Source organism: Suricata suricatta, chromosome 15, assembly GCF_006229205.1.
Source record: "Suricata suricatta isolate VVHF042 chromosome 15, meerkat_22Aug2017_6uvM2_HiC, whole genome shotgun sequence".
Lineage (NCBI taxonomy): Eukaryota > Metazoa > Chordata > Mammalia > Carnivora > Herpestidae > Suricata > Suricata suricatta.
In genome coordinates this window covers 17,620,166-17,633,678 of record NC_043714.1, presented here as the reverse complement: position 1 = coordinate 17,633,678, position 13,513 = coordinate 17,620,166, and the positions used below count along the sequence as shown (strand labels likewise).

At 39.2% G+C, this 13,513-nt stretch overlaps 1 protein-coding gene across 1 annotated transcript in view; it reads right to left on the bottom strand.

The window, feature by feature from the left end:
• C15H8orf34 (chromosome 15 C8orf34 homolog) overlaps nucleotides 1-5,202 on the bottom strand; it is a 387,313-nt gene extending 382,111 nt beyond the window's left edge. The window contains 2 exon segments of the mRNA XM_029923568.1: nucleotides 4,848-5,039; nucleotides 5,041-5,202. Of these exon segments, the coding sequence (XP_029779428.1) occupies nucleotides 4,848-5,039; nucleotides 5,041-5,175 (327 nt within the window). The 5' untranslated portion in view covers nucleotides 5,176-5,202.
• Nucleotides 5,203-13,513: the final 8,311 nt, after the last annotated feature.

Sequence of the window (13,513 nt, the reverse complement as noted above, 5' to 3'; positions counted from 1 at the left end):
TCCCATCAGTTTGAGACTTTCCTTGACCTTCATAACCTAAACATTATTGAAGACACCAGAAAAGCAGAATTTCCCTATCAAAATTATCAGATATTTTCTTATTATTCAGTTCAGGTCATGCATAATTGGCAGAAATATTAAAGAATTAAAGTTGTTATAGATGCATAATATCAGGAGTATACAATACTGATTTGTGCCATTACTTGATTAAAGTGTGGTCTGTCTGGTTTCTTCACTATAAAGTTACTTTTCCCTTTGCAATTAACAACTAGTTTGTGGAAAGATACTAGACATTAGGTAAACATCTCATTCTTCCTCCAACTTTCACCCATTAGTTTTAGGAACAATTAATATTTCTTGTCTCAATTATTGTTCAATGGTTGCCAAGTAGAGATTCTCTAATTCCATCACCCCTTCTACTCTTATTAATTGGCATTCTACCATACAGTAAAGCTTTCTCTTCTCCCATAAATTAAATACATTCATGTATCCCAATATACTGCAGTGGAATAAAATAGTCCTATTTTCATGTCCTATTACATATTCCTATAATTCTTTGACCACTTCCTTATTCTCTGGCATAAGATGGTCCAGGTTCAAGCCTAGAATCAATCATTTCTCCAAGAATACCTAGTTCTACAGGGTGGAGGAGAGGGGAAAATGGGTGGTGGGCATGGAGGAGGGCACATATGATGAGCACTGGGTGTTATATGGAAACTAACTTGACAATAAACTATAAAAAGAAAAAAAAAAACCTGGTTCCACTTGATGTAGAATGGTTATTTAGAACTCAAAATCTGGTCACTAGGAGTGTTCATTGCTACCGGAATGCTGCTATTCCCAGGCCATCACAATAGACACAGTAAGGAAATAAATGTAGGCATATATACTTGTGTATATGTTAATAAATACAAATCCATACTTCCTTCTATTACACTTATATCTATTTCTATTCTTGAAGCTATGAGATAGACCAGTACCTCCAATTTCAATACAACACTGCAGCGTTCATTCTACATTTTCTCCTTTTTATATTTGTGAATCCTGTCTCTATCAGCAAGAGGGCTGGATTGCATTATTTTCAACATATTTACTTATTCTCTCAATAGCCCCCTACCTCCTATCTAACAAATCTCCTGATCCTACCAGGCCACTGACTGATAATCTCCAACCCAACTGGAGTTCAAGGTTGCAGACAAGGCTGGAAAATGTAGGGCAGAGTACCAGAGAAAAACAAGTTGTACAATAGTAACTATATGAATGATGTAAGCTGATGGTTGACCACATATTTGATATGAATCCACCCCATAACATATATGTCAAGTCAGTTAACACAAATTTAGCCCATGTGAGTAGACGTACTCCATTCTACTTGGAGTGGGTCAGATCACATTAGAAGAAATGTAGTGAATCTGGCTTGCCACATCTTCAATACAAACAGATTTAAATGTTCTATGTAGATTTAATGCAGACCCCATTATCCTGCTTGTTAATAGTTCAGGATTTCACTCTCTTGTAAGTGTAATCAGTCCTAAATCAAGGTATCCTGAGCACCCTTCCAGCCAATAATATTCTGTTTATTTCATGGAAATGGGAGAAACTGAAAACTATAAACTTTCTATGTTGAAAATAAGGAATTTATTGTGATGTTTCACATATACAATTTCTTGGGAACGAAATTTAACTGCTTACAATATAGACAAAGTGGATCATTGATCCTAATAAGCAGATACATGCCAGTTAATTATTCCATTTCAGAATCCTTGACTGTCAAGTTCTTCAACTATTAAGAGAAGTCTTATGTTTGCACCATGAAATTTGCCTATGTGCGCTGCAAAATACAATACTTTGGTAAAAGCCAAACCATTTCACATCTTGCCAGTTAAGTAAGGAGTTACATGTGGAAATCTATAATAAAAGAATTGTTGTTCTAGTTTTTTGAGGCGATCTCAAGCATTCCTTATATTGATGCCTAGGCCTCTCCTGAATAAGCCAATGAGAATATTAAAAGTATTACAGCTTATAAAAATTTCAGTTTGTGGAATATGTCATTATTACCACATTCACCTTAACATCTTTATATTATTTAATTAAAATATCATTACCCAACTCTAATGCAATGATTTCTAGGCGTGGTTTTGTAATGCCTCAAAGCACATTTAATCTTATTTCAAGACAATATAAATTTATACCCTTAAAGAATCACCTGGAAGCAAGATTAATTTTTATCTAAAGTAGCTTTGCAAAACCATATTGTGTACAGCTTTACAAGCTTCTCAAATGATAAAATGCTAGAAATAAGCGATAAAATAGGTAAGAAATAAATTACATAGCTAAATTAGGTAATTAGCTGTATAGTTAAAAAATAACAAGACACAAGTATTCTCAACCACTATATTACCTTTGCTTTTTGTTTTAAACAATATTCATGTGCTCTCTTTAAAGTGCTTAGCTCCAGTAAGTTTTCTTAAAATATTCCTAACTTAGCAAATCTGTAAAGGGAAAATATTTTCAGGTCTCATATATTTTCAAAACTGAGTAAGCCTAGGTCCACCAGCTCCAGTGCACAAACAAATCACAACACAGCACAGATATAAAAACTTAGGAGTCGTCTATTTCAATTTGTGACAGGTAAGAGAGTTTAGCTTTTGTCACTGTTTCTTACAATATGTGGTCCAGGAATTAAATATGTAACAATCGTTCGTGCCACTTCTTCCTAAGTTCAGGTTCCTGTGCTCCTCCTTGATCTCTAGAAGCAGTTCTCACGAGAACCACTGACCAAAGTCCTGGGAGCGTTGAGGAGAATGCCAGATGAAGAATATCCAATTTATATCCTCTTTAGCATGAGGCAGATGCTACAAGCTAGTTAGATTTTCTAATTTTGTGAAGTATGTATAATTCTACCCAAAACAAGCTCTGTTATGATCAAAATTGTTGCATATGAACCTGCTTTTAGAAGAGAACTTAGCTATTTTCTCTCTTCAGTTATTTAAAGTGCATATCAACCCTCAAAAATTAACTACTTGCCACTGCAATCTGAGCTAATAGGGATGTAGATAATATGTTGCCCCCCAACAAAATAAAAGGCATATAATTTTGTCATTGTTTGTTTTTTGATGAGGGGGTCTTAAGATTTTATGAGACAATTTTGTCAGCACTTAAAACTCATTATTGCAATCTAGTAAGCTATTCTTTTTAATGAGCACTTAATAAAAATCAAGTTGGATTTATTTCCTAATTATGTAGAAAGTTGACATAGCTTCCAAACTCTATCATTATCATTTGGAAAGAATCTCAGGAATTAACAAATCTATTGAAACAATTCACTTAATCTCCCTGGTAAATTGTACTTTATATTCTAGGGGCCTAGTAACACTCTAAAAGTATTTCATGTTTCTTTTAACACAATTAATACACTGTCACAAAGCGTTATTATGCTTTGGCCTTTTATATAAATAGATAGATATCAAACTATGTATAGTCCCTAATCATTAAAGAAAAACCATCTAGCTGCTCCAGTAATTCTACTTTGCTTTTTATACATCCTCATGACTTCCTCAGCTTTTGGGCAGAAACAAAAATCAAGACATGCATTATAGGACTTTATGACTCTACACAACCAGTTTCAGTTGAAACAGTGGCCTTATCTCTCAAAACAATACAACATCAGCTTAAAGTTGGGCAGAAAAACTTGAGATCTTGCAAATCTTAGTTATCTGAAACCCGTCCTCCCCAGAGAAAAGACCTATCTGATCACATCCCTATCCACTTCTCCCTTTTTGTGCTAGAGCATTATTTCGCCTTTTAATTTTTTTTTTCCTCTGCAGTTATTCTCTTCTCTCTAGTACTAGGGAAACAGTCTCATTCTCTCTCTCTTCCCAGCCTTACTCCCACGTCGCAGACACGTAAATCGCCAATAATGACCACAGCTGCTTTTGGGGGTGATCTTGACCCTCCCACGCCCGGCTCCCACCCGTGCCCAGCTGGACGGTGGGACCAGGCTGGGAAGGGACCTTGGGCATCCCTCCCCGCGGACACTAGCATCTGCCCAGCGCACTGGCTATAGGCGGGACTCTTTGCCAGTGGCGGGTTCAGTCTCTGGTTCTCTTATCTCTCGTCCTCCCGCTCTTCCTTTCTCCTACTGTATTTCTGTCATCAGTTCTTTGATGGCGAGAGAAAACAGCTAAGAGCTACACGTCTCCTCTCATAAATACGTTCATGCTTTTCCTTAATCTTTCTCCGCCCCTTTCTCACCCTAACATATGTATGGTCTGCAATGCACAGGACTCTTTCATCAGAGATCAATGTCAGCGTCTCAGTTTGACAATTTCACTCAAGGCGCCTTCACCTACCGAAGCCTACTCCTTACCAGTTCAGTTTTCTCCCAGTTAACCATAGTCTTTTCTATTGCTATGCACCTCTTCCATCTTTCTGGGTTCTACTACTGTCGACATAAAAAATATATATATACAACATGCAATTCAGTGAAAATTCCAGGAAGAAAGTGTACGTGTGTAAGACGATCTAAGCGTGTGCATCTGTCGGTCTCAGCGTGTCCGGGTTCTGTGCACAAGACTGCGAGATGCAGGACAGACAGCTCAAACTTCCCCTGCCGGACTGACGCTGGGCCCTCTCCAGCTCACCTGTCCGCGCCCAGGTAACCGGCAAGGGGCCCGCCCCCGCCCGCGTTCCCGGACCCACTGGCCCGGGCACAGCGAATGCCAGTGAACCGGGGCCGCACGCCCACCCCTCCAGCGCATGTGTTGGCTGCCCCTCCTTCCCTCCGGGGGTTCTGAACCCTTTCCCCCCAAACACAAACGGGACCGCCCTCATCCACAGCGCCTTACCTCAAACAGGGGACCGATCTTGTTCTTCTCCAGGTAAGCCTGGATCCGGGATTGTTGATGAGACGCCATGGAGAGACAGATGGGGCCGCGGAGAGTGCAGGAAAGCGCGCGGCCGTGCGCCTCGGCCAGGGACAACCTTCCTTTTTCCCCCGGACTGGAGCCGGGAAAGGAGCTCCAGAGCCTCGGCTCCCCCGGCGTGGCGGGCACAGCCCCGGCCGCGGGCGTGGGCTGCAGCCCCGGGAGCCGCGAGCGCTTGGGGAGCCGAGAGCCGGAAGCCCGGGCGCGGCGCCGCCAACTCAGTCAACTCCGAGGCGAGGGGCGAACTCATTCATCGCGTTCTCCTCCTAGCGCCCACCCCCGCCGCTCTCCGCAGAGCGCGGCGCGGGGGGAAATTCGAGGCAGTGGTTCCAGGTTCCTCTCTCCTCTGGGCGGCAGCAGCAGGAGCCCGGAGGCGGACGCTGCTCCACCTGGCGCGGCGGGGGCGCCCTCCGGCGGTGGGGGCCTGCGGGGCTCGAACTCGCGGCAAGCGTGCGTGTGCGTGCGTGTGGGTCCGCGCCCCCGACTGTATGCGTCCCCTCTGCCGCTTACGGGAACGAACCGCCTGGGCTTCTCCCCAGGCTGTGCTAGCCCTGCCCGCCGCTCCCTAGCGACAGCGCCGCTCAAAAAGCCAATGGTGAAGGTGCTTCTTTCAAAGTGCACATAAATCTGGTGCTTGTTGGCTACTCTTGGCAGCTACAAATGCTGTTCGAAAAGGAGGGTCCCCACCGCCCCTCTGGAGCCTGTCTCCGGCACCTCGTGCTCTGCCTACACTAGCTCAGAGTCGGGGAAAGGAAGAGTTATGGGAAGATGCGTGGGTCTGAAGATTTGCCGCTAAAATGAAGTTGTCTTCCTTTAGAATGTCTGGCTTGGCGCCCATCTATAGGCTTAGAACCCAGCTGAAAACTCTCTAAGTGCAGACACCCCACGGCTGGGAGCTACTCTTCAGCTTTGATAGAAATAAGAGATAAAAGCGAGCCAGCCCTCCTTTGCAAATCCGAATTCCTGATTCATATATAACTATGTCGATTATAATCCACATGTTTCTATGTTTATATGTCTGTAACTACACACCAGGTACTACTCTGTTTTGCTTAAAATGCTTCCTCTAAACACTTCATGAGATCCTCAAATGTACCTAATACCTTTCTTACTATACAGGGATTTCCCAAGTTGAAGATCTACAGACAGCAGAGGTTTCTTCACAGAGCTCTCCTGAAAAATACACTGAGGGGCACCTGGGAGGCTCAGGCGTTAAGTATCCTATTTAGCTCAGGTCATGATTTTACCATTGTGAAATCAAGCCCAGCATCAGGCTCTGCTGCTGACAGCACTGGGCCTGCTTGGGATTCCATCTCCCTTTCTATTTCTGCCCTTCTCCTGCTCAAGTTCTCTCTCTCTCTACCTCTCTCAAAAATAAATAAACATTAACAGGAGGAGGAGGAGGAGGAAAGAAAAACACACTGAGGCCTCCAAAGATGATTTCTGTGCCTCCTAACCATAACATGCTACCAAAATAAAGGTTTGTATTGGTAAATATGAAGGTTTAGAATGAAGGGAATAGCTGTACTTAAAGCAGACTGCAACAGTATGGATTTATTTTTCTTTCTCACTGTGTTCTGGATTTCTGTAATGCATAATTTCTTTATTGGTATTGATGCTTTTTTCTTGTGTGTGACTACTTAACGCAGAACTACTTGTGTGGAAACATGCAATAGTTAAGAGTGGAAGATTCCAGAAACTACTGTTAATTCCATTTAATAACTCATGTAAGAAATCTGCCAGAACACCTAAGAGCTTCACCATCACTGATACCTTGAAACAGAATGATTTACAATGAAAAGATCCCCCAGTTATTACTTTTACAATCACACTTGGGCGAATCTGCCCAGAGGGAATACATTGAATAGAAGTGAGGTGCCTAGAGATGTCATGTGTTTTCCATTATGGATCAAAGCTATAGCTGAGGATTCAAAAATGAAAAGGCTTGTCTTTGCTCTCAGGTGTTTAGTCTTGTTGAGGCAACTGGCATATACACAAATAATGACATTTGAATGCATTGTGCTAATATAGATATATAAACCATGCTGTGCACATACTGATGATGGAAAAGTTACCTGTGCCAAAATCCTCAAGGAATTCTCCACAAAGGAGATGGTGTTTGAGCAAAATCTTAAAGGAAGACTAAAATTTTTAAGTTTCCCAGATGGGATTGGTAGAGTGGAGATGGTGGTAATATTTCAGGCTTTGGTATTTAAAAAAAAAAAAAAAAAAAAAAAAAAAAAAGGATGTGCACAAGCACAGAGCACACAACAGGCTAGTAGTTAGAGAAACGTAGGGTCCATAGGGAAGAAGATTGACATTTGAAGTTAAAAATGTTAGCAGAGTTCAGCACGTTAAAAGTCTTAAATTTTGGGGGGCTTCTGAGTGACTCAGTTAAGCTTCTGACTTAATTTCAACTCAGGTCATGATCTCATGGTTGTGGGATCGAGCCCCACATCAGGCTCTGAGCTAAGTGTGGAGTCTGCTTGGGATTCTCTCTCTCTTGCTCTCACTCTCTCTCTCTCTCTCTCTCTCTCTCTCTCTCTCTCTCTCTGTCTTCCCCCCCTCCTCCATTTCTCTCAAAATATAAACATTTAAAAAGTCTTAAGAAGTTAAGAAGTGTAGGTTTGAATCTTCTAGGCGATGAGAAGTGACTAAAGAATTTTGAGGAGAAAGGTGTTATGGTGAGGTAAAAGTTTTGGAAAGATTGTTGTAGTTACAACATGCATGATTGATTAAAAAAGAATAAAATGGAGATTGAAAGCCAATTTTTTTTACAGAATCCAATATCAATCATGACCCCCAGTCTTAAGTACTGGCGATGCATGGATGGAGAGAATGGGATGTATTTAAGAAATATTTAAAGACTAATTTGTTAATTTAAAGACTAATCCTGTATGTAGAATGAGTTTGAAAGAGAGAATCAAAGATGACCCTATGATTTCTGCAATGAAACTGAGAGATTATGTTACTTGCCCAAGTCACCTTATGAGTAGTGGAAAGGGGGTTAATTCAGTTTTTTCTAACTCCAAAGCCAACGCTATTTCCATTCTCTACTCTGTATCCTAAAGAATAGTTAAGAGGCTAACTTGCAGATATCAGTGTCCCTTCGTGACGAGGGCTGTATTCCTTGACCTGGCACCTAGTAAGCACTCAATCAATAGCAGTGGAATAAGTGAATTATTTTAGTAGATCTAGTCAATCCAGCTATATTCTTTCAGATTAAACTTTGCCTCAAACACATGGTATTTAGGCTCTGCTTTATTCAATTTAACAGTATGCGTATCTTCGTTCCTCTTTTAAATTGCAAACCCTCTAAAATCATGAACTGTATCTTAATAATTCTCTCACTCTTTATAGCATGCAACATAGTATGCTTTTCATACAGTAGGTTCTTCATAAATAACATATTTAATATCCTATTGTTGTACATTTAAAGAATTTGTTTCATTTAGTGCCTTTAAGATTAGCTGAAAAGCACCCATTATCTTAGGCTGAATTTAACAACTTTCTTCTGCACACATAATATGGTACTTTTATGATCCTTTACCTTTTTTTGGCTTGAGTACAGCATGCGAAGGCCATTTTCGGTGAGACTGACTTGGCCTCATTGTGTTATAGGAGGGCCTGTCAGCATAATTTACAAATATACAGAGTCCAGTTTATGGAATGCACTAAAGCTCTTACCTAACTCTGTTTGTAAGATACCTTGCACAGCTCCTTAAACAAATGTTTTTTTAAAGTTTATTCATTTATTATTTCAGAAAGAGAGAGACAGTGAGAGAGAGACCACAAGAAGAGGAGGGGCAGAGAGAAAGAGGGAGACACAGAATCCAAAGCAGGCTCCAGGCTCTGAGCTGTTAGCACAGAGCCCAACATGGGACTTGAACCCACAAACAGCGAGGTCATGACCTGAGCTGACATAGCCACCCAGGTGCCTCATTAACCAAATGATTTTTGATGTGACAAGAGGACAATGGTGAAAGCCTGTTGACCGAATTAGGAAGTATTAGCAATATAATCCCTTGAAATTAATTAACTATTAAAATCAGAGAGCAGAGAAATGTATACAACTTTCTTGAATGCAGACTACTAACCCTGAAACATATGTGCCCCTTTCCTGTATCTCTTTCACTTTTCCAATTTAGAACAAACAGGGACAAATATCTTCACAAAAAGTACAGTAAACCATCCAGGATTTTTATTTTTGAGCTATTGAGTGGAGAGGTTGTTTCAGAGACTGAAATAAAGGGGATTCTGGATGAGATAAAGCAGAAAAGTGAGGATATGGAATAGTCCGAAGTGACAGAATTCCCCAATATATCTAGATTTCCAAGTCTGAATTTTCAAAAATGAATGATAATTATGGTTTAAACCACAGTCAACGATAGGGTAGTGGGATAGTCTATATATGGAAACTTCCAATATATAAGTTTTAGGAAACAATTCAGACAATGCCTGTGTACATATTGATGCTAATGCAAGAATATTATCATTTAACATGGTATACTTTGTTACAAAGAAACTAATTTCAACATAGTGTTAGATTTGTGATTACCAAGAGGCCTCATATCTGTGTATGTGTGAAGGATCATTTAGGTGTCCCTTAACTGATTATCTTTTCAGTAGCGCCTCAGGAAAATTTAGAATGTATTTTCTTGTTTATTCTTGGGTAGTAGTTCAAGTTCAATGTAAATGGAGGGACATGTTTGGGAGTCTGTTATACATGAATTATTGAGAATACTGACCTTGGAGTTCTAGCATGGGATAGAACCTAGGCTTTGCACTTACTGGCTATGTAATCTTCACAAGTTACTTAACCTCTCTATCCTCAATATCTTCATTTGTAAAATGAAGATAAATAGTACTTACTTCATCAGTTTATCATGAAGATTCCATGAGATAATGCAGGTAGCATCCAGTACAGGTCGAGGCACAGTAAGAGATTCAATAAAGGGTCATGTTAATATTGTCATTTACTGTCATCAAATCATCATCATTATCAATACCTTAAGACTTAGACTTGCAAAGTTCACATCAGCTGTATTAAACCAATTAGCTGAAGATGTCCTAGGTAGAAAGAGTATCTTGCTAATCAAAGCAATAAGTCAGGAGGTTTTCTAAATGCAAAAAGAGAGCTGTAAGATAACTATAGAGTATAACATAATGATCTAGTCAATGGTATGACTTTGCTTAAAGCAATTACATATAAGGGAAGAAAGTTTTGTAAATAAAGTCTGGAAAATGGGAGACAATAGGAATTTTTGGTGATTATTCATGCCCGTCTATTAAGAGAGAAAGCTATAGGACTCAGCACATATGAGTAATCTGGTCCTTGGGGTGAGGGGGAGGTGAAGATGGTCACAGAGAGTTAGTCTTCATTTCTGACTGAAATGCCTCTCACAACTAATGCAAATGATGAGCACATATACAGCATCTACTAGGTACCGGGTATGTTTCCACTGCCCTAACTCATTTAATTCTCACAACAATGTCATAAAGGTATTATTATTATCCCCACTTTTTCAGGTAGGGAAACTGAGGCACACAAGATAAGCAACTTGCACCAGATAACAGCTAGTAAGTAGCAGGGTCCATATTTGAACCAAGGTAGCTTCTTAAACACCATTCTGCCACCTAGAGCCTTGACTACCAATGTCCCAAACTTACCACTTCCTTTTGCTTTGAATTCATTTCAACCAAGAGGTATTTTGACCATGAATTTTATTTCCCCAGTGTGTGTATGGGAAAGGTGGTAGCCTGGGGTGGGGGGGTGGAGAGTAATGTGGTAAATTTTTGGTCTCATACTAAATGAATACACTGACAAACTGGACTGTATGTGTTTCTTGTGAGTTTGAATAGTGAGAATCAGTCACACTGGACTGCTTCGGACTGCATGAATGACTTACTGGACCATCAGAACTCAAATGATTCTACCAGGTTGTAAAGTCCCACCATCCAGCTTTCTCAAGTTACATTTCTGTCTTTAACTTCCACATTTAAACATTAGGCTTTAATATTTAATTTTTAGTATGTGGCATATTTACAAGTGATTATCATCTAAAATACTTTTGGTCAATATCTTTTTATCACTTGTTATTTGAATTATATTATGAATCACTTAAAGGAAATCTATAGAAATCAAAATGTGTAGATAACTTTTGTATTAATCATCAATACACTGTTAACTCTGACATGCTTTTTGCTTACCATTTCCAAAATGATGCTGTCTTGATTTTTTATCCCAATTAGTGAGCATCTTAGTTAGGAAGAAAAAACTAAGACATAAATGATGAAAACTGTTTTAGAATACTATAACATGGTACTGAATTTATTGGAAAGAAGGAGAAGATATGAGCATCTAAGCAAAAAAGATGACATGGTAAAAGGAGAAACAAGTCTGCTTAGGCCCACTGGGGAACCAGGCACTCTGCCTAGGACGGGATGTGCTGCTGCTCCAGGCCAGCTCTGAAGGAATAGGTGACATGGCACCTATTTCTCAAATACACATCTCTCTAAGTGCCAGCTAATGCTCAGTTATGCCGCATATCTCAACAACCCAGCACTAAAGGTTTAAAGTACATTTTAACAGAATTAATGGGACTCAGCTGGCCTTTACTGCCTACCTGTTTATACTCTCCAACCTTTGTCCCTCATTTTTTCCTTCAGTTTTTTCATTCCAGCTTATCTCTAAACTTAGGCAAATGAAAACCCAAACCAGCCCTCAGCTTATAACAATGGCCCTGACAAGATCTCCAGCCAGCCCAGACCACCCAGAGCCATTTAAATGTAACCCCTGACTTGTACCTGTTCAGATGGACCATGAAGTGACCTCTAGAATGACCAACAACTACCTTTGCCTCATTATATTACTAAAATCTTCACCCAAGGTTTACGCATGTTTCCTTAAGGCACATGCCTGGCCTATGTCTGCCTCTACATAGGATGATAAGGCTCCCCTTCCTAAATATTCATCCTAACTCTAAATAAAAGTAACTAATCTCCCTTTCTCAGGGAGTTGGGCTATGGAGGTTATTCCCTAAGATCTCCTTATTTGCTGCAAATAAAGTTTACTTTGTGGGACAACACCTGCTGTATCTGTGACTCACCAAAGAGTAAACTCACATTGGTTCAGTTACAGAATCACCATTGCCTAGAGTGAATTTAAATTAAAAAAAAAAAAAAAAAAGGATGGCAGCTTTCTACAAAACCACTGTGGATACGATAATACCCAACAGTAGTCATCCAGTTCTCTCCTTCCAAAGCTAATGTTGGTCCATTTCCTTTGGATAATACCCACCGTCCAATCCTCAGATAATTTTGGTCTGAAAGGGAATTTTGTGATTTCTAAGGATATGCTAAGCTTCCAAAAACAGAGAATCACACTGACTTACTAGATTATCTAACACTAAGATTTACGATGAGGTCATGAGGAACAACAGATAAACTTACTAATTTTGCCTGGAAATACTAGAAAACCAAAAATTAAATGAATGAATGAATAGACGAACAAATGAAAGAAAGAATGGATTTTAAAAAGAAAGAATAAAATGCTGCTAATTCAGTAGTAACCATGAAGCATATCTAATAACCAGGTTCTCAGCCTCCTATAATTAAATCCCCTTTTTACCTGCATAATAAGGTCTCATTGATTTTGTTGAACAGAATATTCTTCTAAGTATTCATAAAGTACTTAAATATAATGTTTCAATAAGATAACCGCACTGATTTGCCTTTATGTATTTCTTGAGACTCTCCTCTTCAACTTGCCACTTTTCTTTCCTTCTTTTGTATTCTACATTTTTTCTTTCTTTTCTTTTTTTTTAATATAACACAATTTATTTTTTGTAACATATGCAATTATTTTCCATCATTTACAATATATTAGTTACAATAACACTCCAAACAGAAAAGCAAAGTAAAAAATCAAAACACCAACTTCTATTTCATGTAATTAGACTTATACAGAAATTAGAAGGTTAAGTAACAACTAGTTAATCACCTAATTTCACAGCTATCTGAAGTGGCAATCGTTATATAGCAGCTTATCTAGGATACATTCTAGATAAATGATACAATTTATTACTTGCCCATAAGCTACAACACAGCCTGCTTAATACCTTTCCTTAAATTCCACCTCTATACTACAATATACTTGACGTTCATGCCAAAAAGTAGCTACCTTTTATATAGGAAATGGATGATTAAGTCTTTGGTGTTGTAAAAGCAACTTCATTTAAACATAACCACCCCCACCACCAAAAAAAGAAGAGGAAAAAAAGGAAAAAAAGTAAAGAAAATAATAAGAGAAAAACCCAAGACACACTTCCTAGGGGAAAAAAAAAACAGCATGTAATTTCTGTCCTTGACGGAATGTATTAAATAAGCAAACATCACCAACCAGCAAAACAAGTACTGCAATGTAAAAATATTTAAAAAAAGAAAACCCTCTCACATGCATAAATGAAAGATTGCACACAAAGAACTCACATCGTTTCAAGCTTCAATAGTAAATATTCTGCTACTAAGCTAAGATGAAACCACATCATGAATCAATAAGCATTTTGCATTTTCTTTCATTATCTACT